The sequence below is a fragment of the Protomyctophum bolini genome, assembly GCF_963924005.1.
Source record: "Protomyctophum bolini genome assembly, chromosome: 21".
NCBI lineage: Eukaryota > Metazoa > Chordata > Actinopteri > Myctophiformes > Myctophidae > Protomyctophum > Protomyctophum bolini.
In genome coordinates this window covers 4,479,003-4,506,557 of record NC_137882.1, presented here as the reverse complement: position 1 = coordinate 4,506,557, position 27,555 = coordinate 4,479,003, and the positions used below count along the sequence as shown (strand labels likewise).

At 43.4% G+C, this 27,555-nt stretch overlaps 1 protein-coding gene across 1 annotated transcript in view; it reads right to left on the bottom strand.

Annotated features, from left to right (window-relative positions):
• LOC308336580 (F-box/LRR-repeat protein 7-like) overlaps window positions 1–27,555 on the bottom strand; it is a gene marked incomplete at its 3' end in the record, with an annotated part of 49,316 nt that overhangs the window by 8,826 nt on the left and 12,935 nt on the right. Inside the window, exon 2 of the mRNA XM_080793992.1 lies at window positions 26,928–27,020. Within this exon, the coding sequence (XP_080650118.1) occupies window positions 26,928–27,020 (93 nt within the window). The remainder of the gene's footprint in view (window positions 1–26,927; window positions 27,021–27,555) is intronic.

Below are 27,555 nucleotides of genomic sequence, written 5' to 3'. Positions count from 1 at the left end.
ATGCTATCACAACGTCTCCCCCGGCCGGCCGTCAGTCCCTCGGTCCAGACGCATAGTTCACGGGGGCTAGATAGTCATCATCGTCCACCAACACTAAGCCTATGGAAGTATAGTTGCTAATAGTATGAATGAAGTCACCTTGAGGCACTCTGGGAGCATGTTCACAGTCTGTCTTGAGAGATTTAGCACATCCAACAAACCCTGGGGGAGGTCAGAGGTCAAGTCTAGTTAGCAGGCATAGACGTGTGAACAGAGTGGTGCAACTCCCCTCCCTCTCCCCCCCCCCCCCCCTCTCTCTCTCTCTCTCATTAGCAGGCAACAGTGCAGCACTGTCTCTCTCTCTCTCTGTTTCTGGCAAACAGCGCCCCTACTGGTACTCAAACTGGTGCTCATTAACCAACACATAGGTGAACATCACGGACATTAATTGCTGTTCCTTGGAGTGGTTGCACCACTCAAAAAAGGGGACCAGAGCTTCCTTCCAAGGAAGGGACTGAGTGCACACACCACTCCAGGGAACGGAGACGGACAACTTACTGCATCATCAACTTATTTATTAGCACGACGCGTTTCACTGCGAGCTTCGTCGGGTGCTACAGTCTATGATACTGTTACACCAGATGTTGTTGTTGTTGAGGAGGACAGAAGGTGCTTCAGTATAGCTTCTTAAGGATGCATACAGCTTGGCTACAAATGTAAACTACTTGTGTTCCTACTTGGAGGCCTCGGTAATGTCCATAAATCAGTGGTGAGGGGCCTGCAGATTGCAGGAATGCCCAGGTTCGAGAGCTATAAGGCATTGGCGAAATTCTGTTCCGTTTCTGCGATATATTATGGAGGAGGCGATGCTTCCTGTAGCCGTGATGTTTATCCTGAAGCACTTTCAGTTTTCCACGTTTGTGCATGCATCTATCTACTATTGTTTGTGTTCACATTTACTTCATATTTAATTCATATTTCTTGTTAAATATGAATGCATGCAAAGATGTGTGTGTGTGTGTGTGTGTGTGTGTGTGTGTGTGTGTGTGCACAGCAGAAAACCTGCTGTGACTGTACTAATCAGTATCTTCTTTGACAAAGTTTTAGGATGACCTTAATAATAAGTGTTCATTTGAATAGGTATAGAAAATGTATAGTTAATGTAGATTCTACCATAACTGCACATTGTACAGTAGATGGAGAGATTAGACCCAGACGGACCAGACGGGCCCTGCAGGGACTTCCTCAGAACCAATAAAGCAGCCTCAGTCAGCGGTCCAGACTTGGCAGGTGCTGCTGCTCTCAGGCTGACTGCGGGCCGGTTCTGTATGACATGTCCGCGTGACAAATGGACCGTGTCTGTCATGAAGATTTGTGCTGCACTATAGCCCATTTTGGGCGGGAGAACCCCTTTTGCTGTTATAGCATTATGTTATGCTTTAGCTATTGAAAAATAGCAGATCTACAAGCTCGTAGCGCGCCACTCGGTGGCGCGCTACGAGCTTGTAGGTCTGCTATTTTTTTGAAAAATCGAAGAACGACTGACATGGAAACATAGCTTTTTCAGAAAACTGTCAGGATGTAGAAAACATTTTTTAGAATCTGATCTCAGGTCAGAATGGGCTAGGACGGACGGCCAGGCGGGCAGTGACGCGCCGCCTACACAGACTGACCTCCAGTCAGATCTGTATTCCAGAGCTGCGGGTCAGTCTAGGCTTCCTATAGGCTGAATGACGGCCAGGCCGGTTGCCATGTCTGGTTATTATAAGTGACTTTGGACTTGTTTTTCCTGCAAAGTTGTTTGTATTTCTTTCCTTTCTTTTGTGGTGGGGGGGCTTGCTTATTTGGGCTTGTTTCAGAATGTTATTTAAGCCAATGTTTCTCAAACATTTTCACGTCAAGGACGCCTACAATTAATAATATTGTATTAATAAATATTTCAATAAATATTCAAAAGATGTCTTCAAGATTATTGTTACTAGTAGTATTTCTTTTTTTATTAGGAGATTGAATTATGTTATCTTCAACTATAGCCAATGTACATGCAGGCTAGTTTACAATACATGGCAAAGGGCTCGCTTCTTTTGGGCTTTCTTTTTGTGCTTGTTTCTCTCGCACAACCTGGCAACACTGGTGATGACATCCACAGAGCCTGCATCCCATCTCCCAGGGGACAGGTCCTCAGAATATCATACTGTCCACAGCTCAGCTACACACTCTCACTGGAGACCTCAACGCACACACACACACACACACACACACACACGCACGCACGCACGCACACACGCACGCAAAGCGCTATATAAATGCACCATTTACCATTGTGAGCTTGTAGAATGTAGATCATCTATTGTACTGGCTATTACTAAGTGTAATAAATTCCGTATAACTCGATCCAAAATGCCTAAACCTAACCTCTACTGTAAATGTCTATTCCTGAACTCAATCGCAACCGGAATCATTTCCTAATTGTAATTCTGCCTATAAAAATAATCATTTTTCAACCATAGACCAGTTTCCTTGTGAGAACCACAACCAATGGTTCCTATTCTATTTATCATATCCTACTCCACACACACACACACACACACACACGCACACACACACACACACACACACACACACACACACACACACACACACACACACACACACACACACACACACGATCATATGACTATATAGTGGTGCACATACTAGCCCATTAAGACATATAATTACATTAGTGGTACACTAACTGTACACATCTTATTCAAATTATTCAAATGGAGATGTTGTGACTTTGGGACGTTCATTCATGGGGGTTTATGTGATTTAGCGTGGTCTGGATTTGACATATAGCCATGTGTCACTCGTCTCACGGGTGGCCTGTCTGTCCATGCTTGGATTCCACATGAAATATGAGGCATGCTTTGAATGCTATACTGTTACTGTACGCTAGTGGTTTTCATAACCATGTTCATATCAAGGCTCATTATTTATTCGGTATTTGAGCCACGGACGGACCACCATTTAACCCATTTTGACCTGGGAACTATTCTGCAAATGTCTTCTATCTAAACCCTGACTGTTTTCTTTCTGAAAAAAGCTATGTTTTTCTATATGTCAGTCGTTCTCAAACACTTTCATGTCACTTTTCACGATTCTTCAAAAATAGAAGAGCTATACAAGATCGTATAGCGCGGCACTCGGTGCCACACTATGAGCTTGTAGATCTGCTATTTTTAAATAGCTAAAGCATTACATAATGCAACACCAAAAGGGGTTCCCTCCCGCCCAAAATGGGTTAATGTGATTTAGCCTCTCCGACCCCAAACTTTGAATATGTTGTTGTCGTTGAATGGGATTTTGTCCACAATTCCAGAGATAACGGAGATAACGGAGATAACAGGGCAAACGTTGATCAGAATTACAATTCTTCTATACATACTCTAACTGTGCAGACTTCTTGTGAATCAAGTAATGTAGATGTTTAACAACATCAACTCTTGAGAGTGTAAAATTAGACGGGCGCCGTCTCAACTTAAGTGAACTTGAGCGAAGAGAAGAGAGACACCAACCGAGTCTGTTTATTCAGGAACGTGATGAATGTGTCTGAGATACCTTTAGTATTATTTGTTGGCTTTATCCAACATCATAGACTAGAGCACTACACACTACACACTACACACTACACACTGCACACTACACACTGCACTACACACTGCAACGAACATCATGGCACATCTGATGCAAAGAGGTTCTCTGCAGGCCATAATGCAATTATCCACCTGCCTCACTAAAATAATATAGATGAATATAATAATTCTATAAAATATCAACAAAATATACGGTATCCAAATACAGAAAAAGGACACGTTACTAGGACACTAGGTCTTAGCCTCGGAAACCCAGACGTTTTTATTTCCAGGGAGGAAAAAAAGAGTCTGCAATTCGGCATACAGTAGCGCAAACGTCGATCACTCTCTGCTGATTTCTGATCGTCTGCACCTTTGTTAAATTGACGCACACACGTACATCCGTACACACACACACACACACACACACACACGTACACACACACTCCTCTCTCTCTCTCTGTCGCTCTAATTAATTAGTCTCATGTCGCGCAGCTGTGTCTAGATTCTCCCGGCGGATCCTGCCGGGAGCTGCCTATGCCATAGAAAGCAGAGGTGGACCCCAGGCTACTATATGGGCTTGCTTTACCCGATGACGTCCACGAGAAACAAGTTCCCATTTTCCTCTTCAAACACTGACAGACACGCTGCCTGAGCCATTAGGTCTGATGGATGGACGAGGCAGCAGCAGTTTAATAATCCGAAGCCGAGCTCTAATGCAAAGGGTTTCACATCATGGAGGAGGAGAGAGGAGAGAGGAGAGGGAGATGGACTCCATCTGTCCTCTGGACAAGAAGAAGGAGCAACACACACTAATTGTGTAATTACATGTGTCACTGATCACAGGAGAATCCAAGCCCGGAGAATCACAGTGCTAATCAGGGTAACTTCCCTTCGCTCTGAGCCCTGCTTTCACACACAGCTGGTGGGAAAAGTTAACCCATTTAGACCCACGAATGCCTTCTAAATCCTGACAGTTTTCTGTCAGTGGTGTTCAAACATTTTCATGTCAAGGACCCCCAGAATTATCTGTAATTGGCCGCCGACCCCCATCTGAAAATATGTTGTTCCAGTGACCCCTCCCCAGAAGCAAAGATTTGAGTAAAAAAAAAGTTGGCTCTGAAAGAATACATATATTCAAAGATTTGCTCCACATTTTCACGATTTTTCAAAAATAGCAGACCTGCCGCGCTATGAGCTTGTAGTACAACATAAGTACAACATAATAGCTATAGTTAAAACACCACCAAAAGGTGTTCCAGCCCAAAATGGGTTAAATGAAGACAGCTTCCCACTCGATTCTTTTTCCGCTGCCTTTTTTGCAGCCTCGGAGCACCTGGGACGTCTTTTAGGAAGAACCACCACTTTGAAGAAGATGGATAATAACGTTGGAGAGGGACGAAAAAGACTGAGAACTTAACCCATTCTGAACGGGAACCCGTTTTGGTGTTTTAAACATTGTTATACTTTAGCTATTGAAAAATAGCAGACCTACAAGCTCGTAGCGCGCCACCGAGTGGCGCGCTACGAGCTTGTAGGTCTGCTATTTTTGAAAAATCGATTTTCAGAAAACTGTCAGGATGTATAGAAGACATTAAGAATCTGATCTCAGGTCAAAATGGAAAACTGTCAGGATGTAGAAGACATTCCTAGAATCTGATCTCAGGTCAGAATGGGTTAAGCTTTCCCAGAGGCTTTCCCAGCCTATGGCTATCGGCTGCATGCCCAAGCTGCCGGCTTGATTGGCCCATCTGTGTTTTCTAAAAAACAACCAGCTAAAAAACCACTGATGGAGTGCAACGGTTTAGCGGGATCACAACAATGGGGACCGGCGTGGCGCCCGGCCGTGCGGAGAGCAGCATGTTGTCATGATCCAACTCCCTTCACAAAACAACACCCACTACTGTTTTGCGAAAGAAAACACTGACCTCAGCAGTTCTCCCGATCATTTCGCAACGCCTGATTGAAAACAGAGTTCTACAAGATGTCTCGCCTCAGACTCACAGTTCACTTCAGTCATCTCAAATCTCAAGCGCAAGAAAACTTATAAAAGTTGGAACTTCTTTTTGTGGTTCCATAACATATAATAATGTATTGTTTCTGCTAGAGTGTTCAGAGAGACATTCAATCGGGTGGAAGACAGACAGACAATGCCTTGTGTGTGCTATAGTCTCTTTTAGAACTGTGCCAGACGCCATGCTTTTTTTTTGTTGCCAGTGCAAATTATTATTCTATGACAGCTGGCCCTTTTAGCCTTTTGTCAAATACAGGAGCCAACTCTGGAGACATATAAAGATGTTGCAGACAGACGTGTACCCGTGCCAGCCATAACACAACGACCCGGGCCAAAACAAATGGATCTGACAAAAAGACACAATCAAAGCCATTCAGGTAGAAACTGTATATTGTCTTGTCTGCGACGATGTGGTGGTTATAACCCATTTTGGACGGAGAACCCCTTTTTGGTGTTAGCGTCATGCTATGCTTTAGCTATTGAATAAAATAGCAGATCTACAAGCTCATAGCGCGCCACCGAGTGGCGCGCTATGAGCTTGTAGGTCTGCTATTTTTAGAAAAATCGAAAAACGACTGACATTAGAAACATAGCTTTTTCAGAAAACTTGTCAGGATTTAGAAGAACATTTATAGAATCGTTCCCAGGTCAAAATGGGTTAAGATCCACATGTCTGGAACCACAGTATTATATGGTCCAAATGGACTCATGCTCCACTGGGACCGGGTCCAGGCACACGTCAGAACTTTCTTCAGTGTGGTTTCTTCATGCAGAGATCTGTCAGTATAACCTCCAGCACCAGGATCTTTGCACACGGCCCCGTAGACTTCTGTTCAAAGTATAGGATTTTCAATCCAACGCCTTATAACTGTGGACATACGAGCGCTGTCTGTCCAATAGGTAAATTCACCATCCATCTAGTGTTCGGATGTCGTTTGTGACTTTGTCTCGCGTCGCTCCCGAACATGTAAACGTCTCTGGCGAAAGGTAAACGGCGTGAGCCAAACTCTATAGCCGATGGTAAGTTGGTAACAATAAATGGTATAAATGGTGCATTTATATAGCGCCTTTATCCAAGGCGCTTTACATAGATTGTGCTTTACATTCACCCATTCACAGACACATTCATACACCGATTGCGGCGGAAGCCATACAAGGTACTACGCAACCAGCACATAATTCGGGAGCAATTTGTGGTTCAGTGTCTTTGCCCAAGGACACTTCGACATGTAGACAGGAGGAGGAGGAGGAGCCGGGATTCGAACCGCCGACCCATGGATCATTTGGACGACCCGCTCTACCTCCTGAGCCACAGCCGCCCCTGTTAACAGAGGGTATGCGCGTGACATCATCATTATACCCGGAAGTCATGCGTGAACACCTACTGAGTGGCAAAAAAAAAAACACTTTCTGGCCTTGACAGCCCAGACATCCAAACAGAAAAGTCATATCTGATTGCGTTAACCCATTTTGACCTGGGAATGATTCTACAAAATGTCTTCTAAATCTTCTCGATAAAAACCTTGTTTCTATGTCAGTCGTTCTCAAACATTTTCATGTCAAGGACTTATATGTAATTAGCCACCGGACCCCCCTAGAAGCAAAGATTTGAGTTAAAACTTTTGCTCTGGAAGAATTTTTTTTTTCTTTTTCAAAAATAGCACTCGGTGGCGCGCTATGAGCTTGTAGATCTGCTATTTTTCAACAGCTAAAGTATAACATAATTCTTAAAACACCAAAAAGGGTTCCCGCCCAGAATGGGTTAAACAACATTAAACTCACTTTGCCACTATGATTTGCCATGCACTCGTTTCATGCATGTGCATAATGCGTATATACGCTCAATTGCTTTATTACAGAAATTCTATCATGGGCCCTATCTAAAAAAAAAAGGAAACACTTTTTAATAACTTTTTTGTTGCAAGTATTTGATGGTGTTTCCTATGGAGACACAGATCCCTGGCTGCACAGCTCAACTTTGTTTGCCTCTGTGTCATTTGCATGCGTGTCCTGATTCCATGCCACAACAAATATATCATGCAGCTGATTAAACTCATCTCAAAGAGGTAGTATTATTATGGTACGCTGAGTGCAGATGGTGGAAGATTCATTGTGGTTTTGGGGGGAGGAGGGGGGGGGGGGAGGGGGGATGATCGGAGGAGGAGGAGGGGGAGGCGGGGGAGTCTAACATCTGGTCTTTACCTTGGACGCAGAACAACGGGCAGTGGTTGGAGAAAGAAAAAGAAACCCATGCATTCTGAAATGCGCTCGCAGCCACAGCAAGGCATACTTGGGCTGAAATCATTCGCCACTAATGCCCAAAAACTATGACGCTTTCCCCGCAGTCCCCCAGCAGGATCCCATTAACATAGAAGCCCCCGACTCCAACTTCTGGGACGCATGTGAAGCATCCTTTGATACCCAGAACTCTAACCCGTTCAGGCCTGAGATCAGATTCTACAAAAGAATGCCTTCTAAATGCTGAGAGTTTTCTTGTATATCAGTGGTTCTCAAACAATTTCACGTCAAGGACCCCCAAACATCCTCCACATTATATGTAATTGGCCGCCGACCCCCATCTGAAAATATAAAATATGTAGTTCCAGGGACCACCGCCTCAGAAGCACAGATTTGACTTGAAACGTTCGCTCTGGAAGAATATATATATTCAAAGATTTGCACCACATTTTCAAGACTTTTTCCGAAAAAATAGCAGATCTACAAGTTCATAGCGCGGCACTCGGTGCTGCGCTATGAGCTTGTAGATCTGCTATTTTTCAGCAGCTAAAGAACAACAATGCGTAAAACACCCAAAATGGTGTTCCCGCCCAGAATGGGCTAATGTAAATCAATCGGAATAATCACCGCAGCGACACAACGACTGCAATGATGAAGAGATGCAGCTGGTTTGCTCTGCGTGTGCATTGTAAAACAGACACGCACGCACACACGCACACGCACACACACACACACGCACACGCACGCACACGCACACGCACACGCACACGCACGCATAAAGCTTGATACATTTCATAAAAGTATAACACGCGAAAGAAGAGGTGGAAAAAAAAACCCGGTATAAGATTAACGGAGCGGATGGAAAACAGAGGAAGAGTGAGAGAGTTCAGTTCACGGAATCATTTTCAGGGCCTCGAGAAAAAGGGAAAAAAAGGTGGAGGGCAAGAAAGAAGAAGAAGAAGAAGGAGAAGGATATTAACCCATTCTGACCTGAGATCAGATTCATACGAGGTTTCCACTGGACACACACTGGTCTGATTAACCCATTCTGACCTGAGATCAGATTCTAAAAATGTCAGTCGTTCTTCGATTTTTCAAAAACAGCAGACCTACAAGCTCGTAGCGCGCCACTCGGTGGCGCGCTATGAGCTTGTAGATCTGCTATTTTTCAGAAGCTAAAGCATAACATGATGCTAACACCAAAATGGGTTCCCGTTCAGAATGCGTTAAAAAAAACGAGGGAAGATAAATTGGCAGAGGAGACTCTGCAGACTTTAGCAGAGACTGAGAGACAAGTGCACTAGGAGGCGAGGTCAGAGCTGAGAGCAGACCCTGACGCCGCCGCCTGGCCATAAAGCACAGCCGGTGGGGTTGTTCTGTTGGTTCTCTCTCTTCAGGATCCTCGTCTAAGACGTTAGTCTAGTGTTTTAGTAGAGTGGGATTATTGGCACCGCATCTGGCTGGAATTTAAAACAGACCCCCATCCATTATCTCCAATGCCATTAACCCATTTTGCGCGGGAACCCCTTTTGGTGTTATAGCATTACGTTATGCTTTAGCTATTTAAAAATAGCTAGATCTACAAGCTCATAGCGCGCCACCGAGTGGCGCGCTAAGAGCTTGTAGGTCTGCTATTTTTTTTAAATCGAAGAACGACTGACATAGAAACATAGCTTTTTCAGAAAACTGTCAGGATTCAGAAGACATTTTTAGAATCTGATCTCAGGTCAGAATGGGTTAACCCCCCGTGACACACGTTCTCCTGTTCTCTGTTCCTCTCTCTCTGTGTCTCTCTGCCATGATCGGAGTCCTCCAGGGCAGTACGGTGTGTAAAGAAACTGTCTCTCTGCCATGATCGGAGTCCTCCAGGGCAGTACGGTGTGTAAAGAAACTGTCTCTCTGCCATGATCGGAGTCCTCCAGGGCAGTACGGTGTGTAAAGAAACTGTCTCTCTGCCATGATCGGAGTCCTCCAGGGCAGTACGGTGTGTAAAGAAACTGAGCACATTTAAGTCAAGTGCAATGTCTCCTCATGCTCTCTTCCTGCCTATAGCCTTATACACTCAACTTGAAAAATGCTGTATACTGTTATGTCAAGCTGTTTTTCTGTTTACCTTTGTGTCTGTGCGTTTTTGTGTTATGTTTTTAGTTTTAGTTTTTTCTTCTGTTTTTGTTTTCTGGGATTCATATGTTTGATTTTTGTTCATTTATTCATTATTTGGTGGAAAGATTTTTTTAAATTAAAGTCAAGTGCTGTTGTTTGAGGTGCTTTTTTACTTTACTGGAGTATTTCTGATTTTCAATACTTTTACTTCTTACTCCACTACACACATCTCAAGAGGCGAGTATTGTATACTCCACTACCAATTATTTGAAAACTTTTGTTACGTTGTAGATTTTAATATTTTTTTACAAAACATATACACGCTTGAGCCCAATAGCCGATTCAGAAGCTCACAACACAACACATGATTGGGAGAAATCCCGATCCCAGACGGTAAAAGGCCATGTCCAGTTTTTTTTCAAGCCCCTCGAAGACACAGCATCTCGTCCTCAAAAGATAAATAATAAAGAAATGAATGGTTTGAGGTGAATGAATGAATGAAAGACTGGTGGTGAACAGGCTGTGATTTGCCTGCAGTGTTCAGTCAAATTTCATGTCCTTGATTTGTTGATAAACTGAGTATTATGTTGTGTTTTCTTGGTTGAATACGTGGAAGTTGATGTTACCGTACGTAAAGGCACAGTACGGCACACGGCTATCAGCCAGGCCTTCACTACAGGAAGCTCTTGTGTCACTACACAAGCTTCCAGACAATAGGGGGCCTTGGTGGGTTTGTTCACAATGCGCTCACTGGGACCGGAAACAGAGGCTAGTTCTCCCCAGCTCCACGCTACGCTATAGCTACCCCCACTAGCACTACACTACTTCTGGAAGTACTCACTGCCTGGTCAGCTTTTCCCCCCCGCACTCGGTTTCAACATTGTTGCTGCATGGACGCGGGTGGAAACCACATTACATAGGTCTAAAACTATTACTTTAAACGTGGTGTGAATCTCTGCTGCTTTTGAGTGACGCTGTGGTAACAGTATATGATCAAAGATGATCATTTACACACAAAAAAAAACCTCCAGCTAAAAGTCAAAATATGGAGATAAGAGGTTTCTTGCCCGACAGCAACGATTATACTACACGTTGATCCTTTGATGCACGTCTTCAAATACACCAGCGATAGCCTCTGTAACTCTGTCAGTTTGTTTCCAAGGACAACCAACCCCTCTGCGGTCTCTCTCTCCTCCACTTTCTGCATCTTTATAGCCGAGGTACGACTGCAGGAACTCAGACACGATCCGACAGCCTCGAACATGAAGCCTCGATCTGTTCAGAGCTCACTCATTTCCCCCGGACAGAGTCCTCCTCTACGCACATCTATTTATCACAGTTCTCCACAATATGGGATGACAACAGAAATTTGGGAGGGGGGGGGCGAAACCCATCCGATCTTTAGTAAATCACTGACGCTGAAATGTTAAGAAGGTGACTCAACATTTAGGCCATGCCATAGGTTGTCGAATCAGGATATTCCTAATATTCCTAATGTGTCCTCAGTAAAAACGAATACAAGAATTAAAAGAACCGCTTCGGGACGGGTGAGCGGTCAGCGGAAAATAAATGGGGTTGAGTGTGTTTTTAGGGGGAGAGAGTTCCGGTTACCCTCCAGAGTCTCACCTCTCAGTCACACGTGCTGCTGAGCGTGCATGTTAGAACGACTGAAGGGGACAACGTTGGGCTGTGCACTGCAGAAGAACACACAGTCACCGCAGAAGAACACACAGTCACTGCAGAAGAACACACAGCCACTGCAGAAGAACACAGTCACTGCAGAAGAACACACAGTCACTGCAGAAGAACACACAGTCACTGCAGAAGAACACACAGTCACTGCAGAAGAACACACAGCCACTGCAGAAGAACACAGTCACTGCAGAAGAACACACAGTCACTGCAGAAGAACACACAGTCACTGCAGAAGAACACACAGTCACTGCAGAAGAACACAGTCACTGCAGAAGAACACACAGTCACTGCAGAAGAACACACAGTCACTGCAGAAGAACACACAGTCACTGCAGAAGAACACACAGTCACTGCAGAAGAACACACAGTCACTGCAGAAGAACACACAGTCACTGCAGAAGAACACACAGTCACTGCAGAAGAACACACAGTCCCAGGGAAAAGCCTACACAGTAACACACCATCCATCCGTCCCAAAGGGCTGGTTCGGTTCTGATGAGGAGCAAATGTATCCCGTCTGGGCCGTCTCATGTGGTCAGAACACCAGAGGAAGTGGTGGTGGGCCCATGGGGTGCACGGGGGACTCCAACTGCTGCTCGAACCCGTTTCTATGATGGAGGACATGAGCTGAACAGAAAGGCTACAATAGTATTACATTCCTGTATCTTTGAGTGTAAGAAACGTTATTCACAGGGCTGTGTATTCCAGCGATGCTGTACGAGCAACCAGCTGTAAGAAAATATATCGGTCTCTGTTGGGTGGAAACCTCATCTAGGATATTATAATGTCCAAAACCTTCTCACGATTACATTTCCAAAATAGCCAAAGTATCAGATCTATATGAGCTTGAAGTGCACTGCGATGCTTTTGTGAAATACTGTATATGGTTTAACCCATTCTGACCTGAGATCAGATTCATACGAGGTTTCCACTGGGGACACACTGCATGGTCTGATTAACCCATTCTGACCTGAGATCAGATTTAAAAAAATGTCAGTCGCTCTTCGATTTTTCAAAAATAGCAGACCTACAAGCTCGTAGCGCGCCACTCGGTGGCGCGCTATGAGCTTGTAGATCTGCTATTTTTCAATAGATAAAACATAACATGATGCTAACACCAAAACGGGTTCCCGTTCAGAATGGTTTAAGTATATAGGCCGTTAATTTACGAAGAAAAAAAATGTTAGAATATGTATTCCACAACTGCTCCCACTAGAACGGCTCACACATGTTCTCCAAGGAGACATGGATGGATTCTTCTTGGTTTGGGGCCCAGTTGTGGAATACATGGGAGCAGAATACGCAGAAATATTATCAAGAGGTTTGGCAAATTAAGGAACCATTAATGTTAAGAACAAAGGCTTTATGATTTCTAAGACTACATGAATAATTATATAAGTAGTAAGAAGAAGATGATGTATGGACGTATGTATGTATAATGTATGTAGCCGGTATGTCGGTTAGTCTGTTTATGTATATGTGAGTCATGTATCAGTTTGTGCAAAAATGAAAAATAAAATGATTGAAAGAAAGGAGATAAGAGGTTTCTGTCCGATGAAATGAACTTTTAAAAAGGCTTGCACTCATGTGGACACATGGGTAAAACCCCTGCCCACCACAGAGTACTGTAGGGGTTCACACATTGCCTCTGGTTTGCGCCTTAGATAGCAATTCTGTAGACTTAGATAGCATTTGATACAGACTTATAGCATGTTATGTAAACAGCATAAGTGCATTGTATGTAGTCATAGCACGTCATAGTACATAATGTATATCATAGTAGTATAGATGTATAGCTTATATGTATAGTTTTCATTATAGATATTCCACTGTTACTTTCTTAGCTTACGCATGTTTCATGATAAATGTTTTTATGTGATGTATTCCCCATGCTTTTTGTTCTTGCTTAATGTAAGTCGCTCTGGATTAAGAGCGTCTGCTAAATGCCTAAATTGTAAATTGTTTGGCCAAGCGTCTGCCCCTATGCCACTGTCGGGACCCGTTAGTCGCAGTTCCCTACTTTGTTTTCAATTTTTTTCAAAACAATCAAATTCAATGATTTTTTTCAGTAATTTCATTAAGAAATTAAGTTATACAAATTAAGGGAGGTTCCGCACACTCAGATCTGCACACAATCAATGTATTTATTTAGCAAGCTTTCGGTCTACTGACCTTCTTCAGGCAGGCAGTAGACCCAAAGCTTGCTAAATAAATACATTGATTGTGAACAGATCGGAGCTTCCCTTTATTTTTTCTCATGTTCCCTTTGTGGCTCCAGCACCTCTCTTACGTTTTTTCAGCGGATGAGCGGTGGTTCTTTTTTACATTAAGAAATTAAGTAAAATCTAACAAATTCCATAAATGAAATTAAGTAAAATCTAACAAATTCCATAAATTAGAAAACAAATCGACGTATAGGCAAAATAGCCGATGCAATTTTCACTAGTTTGGGTTCTGGGCAAACATTTAATTTCTCTTTTGGGTCACGGGCTACGGACCCCCCATTAGAAAATATATTCCAGAGACTATAGTGATTCTCAACCTGTTAAATTTCAAGGACCCCCAGTTTGACATGCATATATTAGTCTACACTATACAGACCCCCATTTAATGGCATTGACCCCAATTAATATTGTAAAATCAAAGTTAATTTAACTCTGAGAGTGTACAAACGCATATACGAACGCATACAAACACAATTGGCCGTGTTCAAGGGAGACCTTTAGTCCTATATGGACTACCCTGTCATTAGGGAATGTTGAACAAGAGGTTTAGGATGTGGGCACCATAGATATATATAAGAAAGCTAGATGGCTTGTGTTGGCACCATTTGTTTTACATCACCTAATCAACATGAGATAGACTTTAATATATTAGCGCCCCTCACTTTTTTTTAATAATGAATAGATACTGTCATGGTGGAGAATGTGTAGTGTATTCAGTATGAATCTAATAGGCCATCCATGGCAAACTGGAAACAAATCTATCCTTAGCCCACTTGACCCAAGCAGGTACTACATACGTTGATTCTATAAACATGAATCATTCTATTTATTTATTTCAATAGTGATGGATCTGTATTTATTCAGCAGGTCTGATAAGCTTCTATCAGTTCTTTAGAGGGAACACTCAGTCATACAGTAGCTATGTGTTAACCCATTCTGAACGGGAACCCATTTTGGTATTAGCATCATGTTATGCTTTAGCTATTGAAAAATAGCAGATCTACAAGCTCATAGCGCGCCACCGAGTGGCGCGCTACGAGCTTATAGGTCTGCTATTTTTGAAAAATCGAAGAACGACTGACATTTTTAGAATCTGATCTCAGGTCAGAATGGGTTAATCAGACCAGTGTGTGTCCAGTGGAAACCTCGTATGAATCTGATCTCAGGTCAGAATGGGTTAAATGGTTGTTGAGTCAAAACTCAGGAATGGAGCATTATTGCCAAGCATCTGCCAGACCGTATATGGTTACACCTCAAATAAACCTACACTTCCAGCATAAACATGGCTGCTGCTCGTTAGGGAGCACCTGAAAGGGTTTAAATGGCCATTCGGTTAACCCGTTTTGGCCTGACGTAGAAATTACAAAAAAAAAAAAATCTTCTAAAATCCTGACTTGTTTTCTGAAATACCTCATGTTTCTATATCAGTGGTGCTCAATATTTCATGTCAAGGACCCCCGAAGATTATATGTAACATGCCTCCGCCCATCATCTGAAAATATGTTGTTCCAGGGACCTCCCCCATGCTGAAGCAAAGATTTGAGTTAAAAACACTCTGAAAGAATATATATTCAAAGATTTGAGGCACATTTTCACGATAAAAAAAAAATAGCAGACCTACAAGTCACAGAGTGACACCGCGCTATGAGCTTGTAGATCTGCTATTTTTCAACAGCTAAAGCATAACATAATGCTTGAAACACCAAAAGGGTTTCCTGTCCAAAGTTAAACAAACGCTAGAGAGAAGAAGAAGCTCCGAGAACTATACAATCCAGAGATGCCAATGGTCAGTGAAATTGGTTTATTTTGGTGTTGTTGTTGTTGTTGTGTTGTTTGAAATGCTTCTGAATAATGTAAAAAAAAAAAATATTCTAAAAAAGTAAAAACAAGTGCATAGTACTGCATAATGTCCAGTACTGTACGTGCCATTTTAAACCAGTGCAGAGCATAATCACAATTGCTGGCATATTGTCCACATCAAGTCCCAAACAACCCCACCAGGTGTATGAGAGTCAAAACATTGCTCGTAGGCCAAACTTCTTACAAGCAGCACAACTGTTAGAGAGAGAGAGAGTGTGTGTGTGTGTGTGTGTGTGTGTGTGTGTGTGTGTGTGTGTGTGTGTATGTGTGTGTGTGTGTGTGTGTGTGTGTGTGTTTTCTTTTTTGTTTTGTTTCAGGCCAAGTGGCATCCGTCCCGAAACCCTAGCCCAGTCCAACGTGCTCCGGTTTTAACACAGGAAAATAAATGGGACTCTGGAGGAGAAACACACACACACAGAAAAAATGGCAAGCGCATTTCAAAACAAGAGGGACTGTGTGTTTCCTGTCCCGAAACAGAGGGGAGGAAGACTAGGCAATAATCACAGAAGAGTTATGAGATGGACACACACACACACAGTCTCACACACACACACACACACACACACTCTCTCTCCTCCTTCTGTAAACGGTCACTCGCTTGTTTTCTGTTTTCTTTTCACAGCCCTTTTTTTGAGCGGTGCAACAACCACTCCAAGGAACAGACATGTCCGTCCCAACCTAATGTGACTATGTTTAGAGTACCAGTAGGGGCAAAAGTGGCGCTGTTGTGCCAGAAACAGAGAGAGAGAGAGAGAGATAGTGTTGCACTGTTGCCTGCTAATTACACACAGAGAGAGAGAGAGAGAGAGAGAGAGAGAGAGAGAGAGAGAGAGGCAGAGAGGCGCAGGGAGAGAGGTGAGAGGGGAGTTGCACCACTCAGTTCACACGGGTGTGATTTTCTGTGCATATTCACTCAAATGTCCTCCTGGCTGCAGGATTGATCAGAGGGAGAGTGAAGGGGGGTGGGGTGGGGTGGGGGGTTGTGGGGGGTGTTATGGGGTAGTTTGGGAACACAGCTGATAGGGAAAATATGGGGGGGGGGGGAAGTAGCCGTGGTGACCTTCTTTCTTCTTTTTATTTCTCTCCATTTTGTCTTCAAAAAAACCACGTGTCGGGTTCCAATGAGGAGTCATACTGCCAACACGAACTTCTCTCTCTTCACAGCTGATGTGAAGGAGGAGCCACACTTTTAAAGATATTCCATGAAAAGAATACGATTTTCTTTCCCAGTTTTTAAGGCATAGTTCACATGGATTACTCTCCCCATGGAGACTTGAATTCATGGATATATTTTTTCGTTTTTGTCACATTCCTTAAGCCAAAAATGTGTTTCCTATAGTGGTTCCCTATGGAGACACGAGTTTCCTTTGCTCCCTACGGAGAGACAAAGAATCTCGTCAAAGTATTGGCTTAGGAATGCAGGAAAGAAAATCAAGTCTCTATGGGGTGAGTAATTGATAGAAAAGGTCATTTAGGAGGTGAACTATCCTTTTAGCAATATTGTCATGCCTCTCTTACGTCTGCAACTGTGTTTTTGTCCATGCATTACAAAGCTTACATACATTCTTTACATATACAGTACTGCCTTTGACTATACACTCACACAAGACACTGCTCCTCCAAACCCTCTCCAACCCAGTCAGACACACAGGGGTCAGCAGGAGAGTCCATTACAACCGGAGGAGCTTATCGCCTGCCAAACATTTATCTCCAGCAAGCGTTCCCTCCTTTCCAAACAAACGTCTACACCCACTTGAGGCACCCATCAACATGACTCCCACCCCAACACCAGGTCCAAGTCCAGCCTCTCTCCACCGAGAAACATACATTTTGTCAACCTTGTGTGCTTATGTGTGGACTCATGTCTGGCACAGGTAACATCAACAGCCAAATAACCCATTTTGGACTGAGGTCGATGAAAAAAAAAAAGCTTCAAAATCCTATTTTTTTCCCCTGAAAAACCTATGTTTCTATGTCAGTGGTGCTCAACCTTTTTCATGTCAAGGACCCCCAGAATTAACTCTATTGGGCCACGGACCCCCATCTCAAAATATGTAGTTCCAGGGACCCCCCCCCCCCCCCCAGAAGCCAATATGTGAGTTAAAAACGTTCTGCTCTGAAATATATATTCAAAGATTTGGGGCACATTTTCACGACTTTTCAAAAATAGCAGAACTACAAGCTCATAGCGCGTCACTTGGTGGCGCGCTATGAGCTTGTAGATCTGCTATTTTTCAATAGCTAAAGTAGAACAGAATGCTTAAAACACCAAAAGGGGTTCCCGCCCAAAATGGGATAACTAGAATACTAGGTGTACTGTATATCGTTGCTGTCGGCCAGAAACCTCTTATCTTCATATTCTAACTTTTTGTGTTTTTTCCCCGTAAATGAACGACCGTACTTGATCACACTACAGTACAGTACACTACACTACACTACACTACACTACACTACACTACACTACACTACACTACACTACACTACACTACAGCATCCCACAGAAGTATCAAAAGTAGCAGATCTGCAAGCTTCAAACGCGTCGATGAGCCACTTTTTGAATTTGAATGCTGAAGAGTAACGGACATATGAGGTTTTCCACCCGACAGAGACACAACTTGCAAAGCAACGTGGTTAGTTATAGTGGACGAACTCCAAGGGAACTTTGTTGGTCTCTTGGGGAGATATTAACATCTTTTGGAGACATGGGAGCGTTATTTACCAAACAGTGTTTAGACTGCCTGGCCGTCCTTCCCTCTCGCTGCCCTGAGTGTGTGTGAAGTGGTGGGAACTCTCTGAGGCACAAGTTGATCAAATTAATCAGTGCAAGGAATGTGTTTCTGTGTGTGGGTTTGCAAGTTAGCCACGAGGATCGAGGTCTGTCTGTCTGTCTGTCTGTCTGTCTGTCTGTCTGTCTGTCTGTCCCCAAGATCCAAAATATAGTAGCTATGTTTCAACTGCCTGTATGTAAACATTAACACTTTACCTTCATCCCCTTTCCTCCCCTTTTTAACCCAAAATAGCAGATCTACAAGCTCATAGCTTGTAGGTCTGCAATTTTGGCGCAAATCTTTTAATATATATTCTTTCAGAGCAGAACGTTTTTAACTCAAATCTTTGCTTCTGCGGGAGGTCCCAGCTGGAACAACACATTTTCAGATGGGGGTCGGCGGCGGCCTATTACATATCATTTTTGGGGTCCTTGACATGAAATATTGAGCACCTCTGATACAGAAACATGAGGTATTTCAGAAAACTGTCAGGATTTAGTCAGGTCAAAATGGGTTGAAGTGGTGTTTTATATTATACTATACAAGCAGAAAACACATTTCCCTCCATGCCGTTGTATCAACGTTCCTTTGGTCCTTGGCAGTCGGAGAGGAAGCCGGCCAGGCCAGTGCATTGTTCCCCCACCATGAGGCTAATTTCCTGGTGCCATGACAGACACATGGTCAGACACATGGTTAGTGGAGCTCTACAACCCTGAGCCGTGGCTGCACCGTCAAATCCAGAGGGTTACTGTGACCGCAGGTCGCTTTTACTATCAAATCCTGCATTTCCCGTCAGTCAGTCGGTCAGTCAGTCAGTCAGTCAGCCAGCCAGCCAGCCAGCCAGCCAGTCAGTCAGTCAGCCATTTAGTCAGTCAGTCAGTCAGTCAGTCAGTCAGTCAGTCAGTCAGTCAGTCAGCCAGCCAGTCAGTCACTAGTCAGTCAGTCAGCCAGCCAGTCAGTCACTATAGTCATTCAGTCAGTTTTTACTTTTAGTATTAATACTGCAATGTAGAAACACTTTGTTACAAGTGAAAGTCCGGAGATCAAAACGTGCTGACTCATTATATGCAGAACGTATACCATTTCACAAGTTATCAAATGTTTGGAAAATAGCCAAAGTTTTAAGTGGTTAATGTGTGTTTTGTAATAATGATCTAAATCTAAAGTAACTATAGTAGTAACTATAACTAAAGTGTTGAAATAATTGTAAAAAGTGGAGTTAAAAGCACAATATTTGCCTCTGAGATGCAGTGGAAGTATAGAAGTAAAAGTACAGAAAAATGGAAATAGTCCAGTAAAGTAGACATTTAGAGTGTGCAGCGCATGGAACTGGCTGGTTGCCTTCACATTCTGGGCGTTAGCATTATGCTTTAGCTATTGAAAAATAGCAGAGCTTGTAGATCTGCTATTTTAGAAAAATCGAAGAACCACTGACATAGAAACATAGCTTTTTCAGAAGACTGTCAGGATGTAGAAGACACTTTTAGAATCTGAGGTCAAAATGGTTTAATAGTGTGAGATTTATAGATTTTGGGGCCTAAATAATATATTAGAAGCTTTTTTATCAATAATTGGTCAATGTCACATAATGATCCACATACTGTACACTGTACAAAAAAAATAAGTTTTTATTTTCTTTTTTCAAAGTGCACATGGCCAAAAGGGCAGGGGGTGCTCTAGCAGCCCTTAGTGTCTATCTGTGCACGCCACTGCCTTAGAATCTGAAACGTGATAATGCGGAGGAGGCATCAGAACAATGGACGAGCGAGCGAGCCTCTAAGGGTGTTGTCGGTTTGTTCACACACTCATTTTCTGCCACATTTGAGACGCATTCCTGAGGCACCCTGTGGTCTCTGGTATAGAGGTGTACCACCCTGTGGTCTCTGGTAGAGGTGTATACCACCCTGTGGTCTCTGGTAGAGGTGTGCCACCCTGTGGTCTCTGGTAGAGGTGTGCCCAAACAATGCCCAGAGTAGAGACACACAACGGGATCACATCGTTGCTGTCGGGCAGAAACGAAAAATGATTGTTTTTTTTCATATTAAAATGAACGACCCTACAGTGCTTGATCATACCACAGCGTATCGACTACAACGTCACACAGAAGCATCAACAGTAACAGATCCACAAGTTCTGTCGTGACACGTTTCAAGCTTGTTGATCTGCTACTGTACTTTGGCTATTTTTGTAATTTGAATCCTGAAAAGTAACAGTTTTGGACATACAGTATTAGGTTTCCACTCAGCAGAGAGACCATAACACGCCTGCGAGACACACTGCGCTTCATCTCATTAAGGGAGGATTTGTTGTACAGAGCGTTTCATCTTTCAAGTCTCCCAGGCTAATACGAGGCCCGACTCTAGGGCTAGTATAGCCCACAGTCTCTTTCTTCTGAATAACAAATAAAAAAGAAAAGAGCCACATTGCGTAAAAAACCCACACACCAGATGACTTCATCACAAGACAGCGGAGGAGCCATGCAGCTGCAAACTCCTTTGTTTCCAACTCCTTCACAAAGAAAAGACAAACGAGCAACAGCTTCCTATAGCTTTAACCTATTTTGGGCGGGAGCCCCTTTTGGTGTTAGCATTATGTTATGCTTTATAGCTATTGAAAAATAGCAGATCTACAAGCTCATAGCGCGCCACCGAGTGGCGCGCTACGAGCTTGTAGGTCTGCTATTTTTGAAAAATCCAAGAACGACTGACACAGAAACATAGCTTTTTCAGAAAACTGTCAGGATGTAGAAGACATTTTTATAGAATCTGATCTCAGGTCAGAATGGGTTAATTTCAGGGGTGAGATGGGAGACATGTCTAGTCCCACTCCACCCCTGAAATTAGTCCAGTTTCCAGTTTTCCACATATTATGTCAGACCACTTGGTGAGTGACAAATAGAAAATGATAAAATACTTTCTGTCCACATTGTCTGTAACAGACAGTTATTTAGGTCAGACTGACCCGTCCCAGGACCACAATGGACCTTTTTGTGTTATCCCTTTTAGCAGCATTGTGTAACTGTACCTCTTTTGCATAAAATGATAATAAAGTATTCAATCAATCAGGGCTGGACTGGGTCAAAGTTTCAGGCCCACCACAGCCGGTATATGCAGATAGCAGATACTCTAGCTGCCTTCCCACTCTGGTCGAGGCACAGTATACGAATAAACAAGCCCTAATTAATAATACCACCACTTTCACTGAGAAGTTCTGATAATTACTGTGGTGATTTGCAAAAAACCCCCCAAAAAAACATGCTGTGTCAAAAGACCAGTTCGCCGCTGCAATCAATCAATCAAAAACTGATTTTAACCCATTCTGGGTGGAAACCCCTTTTGGTGTTTTAAGCATTATGTTGTACTTTAGCTGTTGAAAAACAGAGGCATTAGTTGATAAAACCATGAAGCTATGAAGCCTGATGGCTTCTAAACGTATCCATACTAATGCCTCTAATGTATCCACGCTAACAGCCGGCCAGACAGCTTCCTGATTAGTTTAGTGGACCACACGACACTGTGTGTGTGTGTGTGCGCGTGTGACTGTGTGCGTGTGTGTGTGCATGAGCGTCTGTGTGCGTGACTGTGTGTGTGCGTGCGTGTGTGTGACTGTGTGTGCGTGACTGTGTGCGTGTGTGTGTGCATGAGCGTCTGTGTGCGTGACTGTGTGTGTGTGTGTGTGACTGTGTGTGTGTGTGTGTGTAAGCCGAGGGGGGGGGTTACTGTGGCCGTAGTGGTTCCAGACCATGTAATTACTCCCACTTAGCTGGGAGAAAAAAAATAAAAATAACAACTTTGGTTAAAACACAGGATGGAAATGATGGCTGCGGAGCCACCGTCCACAGTGTGTTCGTTCTGTCTGTCTGTCTGTCTGTCTGTCTGTCTGTCTGTCTGTCTGTCTGTCTGTCTGTCTGTCGTTCTGTCTGTCTGTCTGTCTGTCTGTCTGTCTGTGAGTCTGTGAGTCTGTGAGTCTGTCTGTCTGTCTGTCTGTCTGTCTGTCTGTCTGTCTGTCTGTCTGTCTGTCTGTAGGTCTGTCTGTCTGTCTGTCTGTCTGTCTGCGTGTCTGTAGAGAGAGTACAAAAAACCTACTTTCTGGCCTTGACAGCCCATTCATATTCTAAACAGAAAAGTCCTATCAGATTGCATTAAAACAACGTTAAAGCTCACTTTACCACTCGATTTGACACTCACTTTATGCAGACATAATGGGCTATATATCTTGCGCCCACCCCTTAACCCTCATCCCATCCCTTGGTTTTAACCGAGGCCCAGTGAGTCAGCATTCAGCCAAATACTGTATGTACAGGAGCCCAGGTTCTTGGGGGTTTCAACCGAGGCCCAGTCAGTGACACAGCATTTCCTCCTGTTTTGCCGAGCTGCAGAGTTCTGGAAGCAGAACAATGTTCTGCTGCGTCTACAATCACACACGGGACATGATATCTCTCTAAACCTCATTCAGTTGACTGACTGTGGATGGTGAAACTTACACACAGTTAGTAGTAGTAATCATTAAAAAGCATTTCAAAACAATGCCTTCATTTGGCACAAATCAGTGAAAGCCTACACCTTTTATAGTGCCTGCCCTTTTGACATTTAAATAAATATCAAATGTAAAGCCAATACTATACATTAACAAACAACAACAAACAAAACAGATCATTTGATTCTGTTCATCACTGGTGGATCGTCACCAACCTAAAGGCGAAGAAGTGTAACTATAGCCAAACGTGAGTCCGCTGAGAGTACACAGTTTCTTCATAGTGAATAGCACACTTATTCACACAGAAAGAAAGCAGTTTTGTATAATCTGTCATTGGAGGAGCCTCGCTGCCTCCAGCGTTCCTCTCTGCTGCCTTCTGTACTCTCAGCAACACCTTGACGTTTAGATTCTAGAGCTGAGTGACAGTTAGAGCTACAGCCTGGAGCTGTTTTCTGAACAACACCTTGACGTCTAGAGCTGAGTGACAGTTAGAGGTACAGCCTGGAGCTGTTTTCTGAACAACACCTTGACGTCTAGAGCTGAGTGACAGTTAGAGGTACAGCCTGGAGCTGTTTTCTGAACAACACCTAGACATCTAGAGCTGAGTGACAGTTAGAGGTACAGCCTGGAGCTGTTTTCTGAACAACACCTAGACATCTACAGCTGAGTGACAGTTAGAGGTACAGCCTGGAGCTGTTTTCTGAACAACACCTTGACATCTAGAGCTGAGTGACAGTTAGAGCTACAGCCTGGAGCTGTTTTCTGAACAACACCTTGACATCTAGAGCTGAGTGACAGTTAGAGCTACAGCCTGGAGCTGTTTTCTGAACAACACCTTGACATCTAGAGCTGAGTGACAGTTAGAGGTACAGCCTGGAGCTACCATTAGTTTTCTCGTGGACACAGACCTGAAATGGGAGACTCTCTTTGGCGGAGCCTGGGAGTCGATATGAGGGGGCGCTTGTTTTACAATATTATCAAAGTATTCTGTGGCACCCACAGAATTTTTGGCTATATGTTTGCCCTCAGAATAGGGATGCTGGGGGTTAAACATCAAATAGAAAGTTGTTTTCATTCAATCTGTCTTAATGGAAACAGATATTCTCTCAAGTTTTCCTCGTGACACATACTGTATCTCAGAGCGAAAGATGTATATATTTATGTACCGTGATATGACATACATGTAAGGTTCTATGAAGTAACAATGTATAATTCAGGGGTGCCTCGGATGAAAACTGCGTTTTACCGGGGTGAGCCAAAAACCTTTGAGAACTATTGTATAGGTGCATGTGTGCTTGTGTGCGCACGCGCTCGTGCGCGTGTGTGTGTGTGTGTGTGTGTGTGTGTGTGTGTGAACGCCAGCAGCTGGAAGCTTCAGCTGCCATTAGTGTCATGATATCTTCGTCACTTGGATCACTGGTCAGGTCGACACACAGCTGTGTGTGTGTGTGTGTGTGGTAGACACACAGCTGTCTTCGACTCAAAAGAGAAATGAGATGTTTGCCCAGCAAAACACCATCCTGCTCACCCTCTGTTCGTGTGGCGGGACCTCAAGAGTCAGAACACAACCTGAGACGCCACCGGGCCAGAGAGCATCTCCACTCACACAACACACTTTTCAAACTGTTTTTTTTCTTTGAAAACTAGAGTTCTCAACAGGCCCTCATCAAACCCTGTACACTCAAGACACTGCCACCGCTGCCACCCTTAGATCTCCATATATGGAGCTGCACTGTCCTGACATTCCATGTTGATCTGACCTCATCAAACCCTGTACACTCAAGACACGCTCCATATATGGAGTGAAGAAAAGATTCCAGCAGGCCATATAATATAAGGAGAATGAAAATCCCAGTGCCAACATTTTTGCAGTAAACCACACGAAAGTACAATCTATAGGAAAACGCGAACATACTTCATGGATAACTGACGTGTTCTTTGACGTCGTCCACACCTAAACGTATTGACGTGTTGACCTGGAGTGGTAAATATTCACCCAGTTATCCCTCGCTAACCGAAGCGATTTATTATCCTTCTTCAGATGAAAGGTGTTTTATTTATAGGACTCCGTCCGTCTGTCAATCTCTGTGATGGAGCACTTTGGGGGACGCTTTGACAGGTTGCGCGTCGACATTAACCCATTTTGACCTGACGTCGAGTCTACAAAAATGTCTTCTATAAATCCTGACAGTTTTCTGAAATATACCTCATGTTTCTGTATCAGTGGTTCTCAAACTACTATCATGTCAAGGACCCCAAACATTATATGTAATTGGCTACGGACCCCCATCTGAAAATATGTTATTCCAGGAACACCTCAGAAGCAAAGATTTGAGTTAAAAAACGTTCGCTCTGAAAGAATATATATTCAAAGATTTGCACCACATTTTTAAGATTTTTCAAAAAATAGCAGACCTATACGAGCTCGTAGCGCGGCACTCGGTGCCACACTACGAGCTTGTAGATCTGCTATTTTTCAACAGCTAAAGCATAACACATAATGCTTTGAAACAACCAAAAGGGGTTCCCGCCCAGAATGGATTAATCAACTCCGGTGATTGACAGTGTTATCGCAGAATACAACAGACGTCAGACCCTTGATTGGAGACAGCTGTCGACAGTACACGAGGCCTCGGAGGACATCTGTCAGCTGTAAAGTCTTTTATAAAACTATTATATGTCAGTCATGCAGTTTACATCCATAACATGGATGCTCTCTCAACGAGGAGCAGCCTCCCATGCGACGCATTCTGCCAGAGCTCTGGAGAAACAGGCAACGCTGCGAGGAAGTAACGACAGTGGTGGGGAAAAAACGTACTCACATTTTTTACTTAACCCATTTTGGTGTTATGCATTATGTTATGCTTTAAGCCATTGAAAAATAGCAGATCTACAAGCTCATAGCGCGCCACCGCTACGAGCTTGTAGGTCTGCTATTGTTGAAAAATCGAAGAACGACTGACATACAGAAACATCGCATTTTCAGAAAACTGTCATTTTCAAACAGACATTTTTTAGAATCTGATCTCATGTCAAATTGGGTTCAAAATAAAAGTATCAATACTGCAATGTAGATGTGTACTCTGTTACAAGTAAAAGTACGGTAATTCAAATCTACTGTATATATGGTTGAAGTTATTTATGTATGTTTTGCAATGATAATAATAAAAATCTACAAAGTAACTATAGTAACTAAAGTTTTCAAATACACATAGTGGAGTAAAAGTACAATATTTGTCTCTGAGATGTAGTGGTATAAAAGTATTGGAACTTGGAAATACAAGTCAAAGAAATACCTCCAAATTTTACTTGAGTTTAAATGTACTTGGTTACTTCACACCACTGAGTAACAACAACATCTGACTAGATGGTTTGAAACCCAAATTGAGACTTGGAAGCAGCAGTATATGTGGCTCTGTTACTCAGGCAACAGAAAGCAACAGATATTCGTTTGTTTCAGTCGCAGAATTGTTTTTCACCGGCCAACACGGTCGTACGACAACGTATGAATTAGCACTCGCGGTTGAACCATTCTCTTTCATTTTCACTGCTTCCCACATCACCAACTCCTCCGTCTGTCTGTCTCTTTAACACGAACACACAGTCTCTCACACACACACACACACACACACGCAGAGGACCCGCAATATCATCATTGTTTGGACAAGCATTCTTCCGCAGTGACTGAAGAAGCCCAAAAGTGTTTTGTTAGACAATAAGCAGCAACAATGAAACCCTTTTGGCCTTTCCATCGGTTCTGATGGTTCCGATGGTCGGAGCCAGTTTGTTTTCACTTTACGGTCTCTCGTCCCACAGGAGAACACACAGGTCTGTCCTAAAATAGGCAGCAGCAGAAGAGAGAGAAGTGCATGATGGGAGGGAGGGAGGAGGGGGTTGTGGAGGGGGTGGTCTGAGGGCTAGAGAGCCTAATGAGCACCAGATGCCTCCTTACCTTCGGTGGTGGTAGTCGCATTCTTTGGAGCTTTGGTCGGCGTGTGATCTGTAGACGAGCTGATGTCAGACGAGATGCTGGAACTCCCTTTACCTAGAAGAGGAGGAGATGGAGACAGACCCACGTTTATAGGGGCAGAGGGGGGGTCTTCAACAAGGGGAATAGCTGATCTACAAGCTCGCAAACGTGGCACAAAGCGACATGTTGTGAGCTTGTATATCTGCTATTTTCCATTGTGTGGGTCTAATTTCTCTTTTGGGCCTTTTGGACCAAAATCTTGACCAAATCCTTGTGTCATCAAATCAAATCAAACTTTATTTGTATAGTACATTTACAACGACCGAGGTCGAACCAAAGTGCGTCACATCACAGAGCATAAAAACATTTTTTTGGAGAACTTTAACCAACATATTTTTATACAATTTTATACAACATGTAGTGGGTTAATCTTAACCCGGCTTAATCTCTCTCTCTTGACTACAAGGGGTCCTTAATTGGCCTGATTTCTTTTTTTGAAGAAGACCCCTAATTTAGGGAATGCAGTGAGTACGCTACAGCAAGTTTGAGACGAAGACTGAGGTTGATTCATGACGTATAAGAGAGCAACATTTCCACCACACGAGTCGGG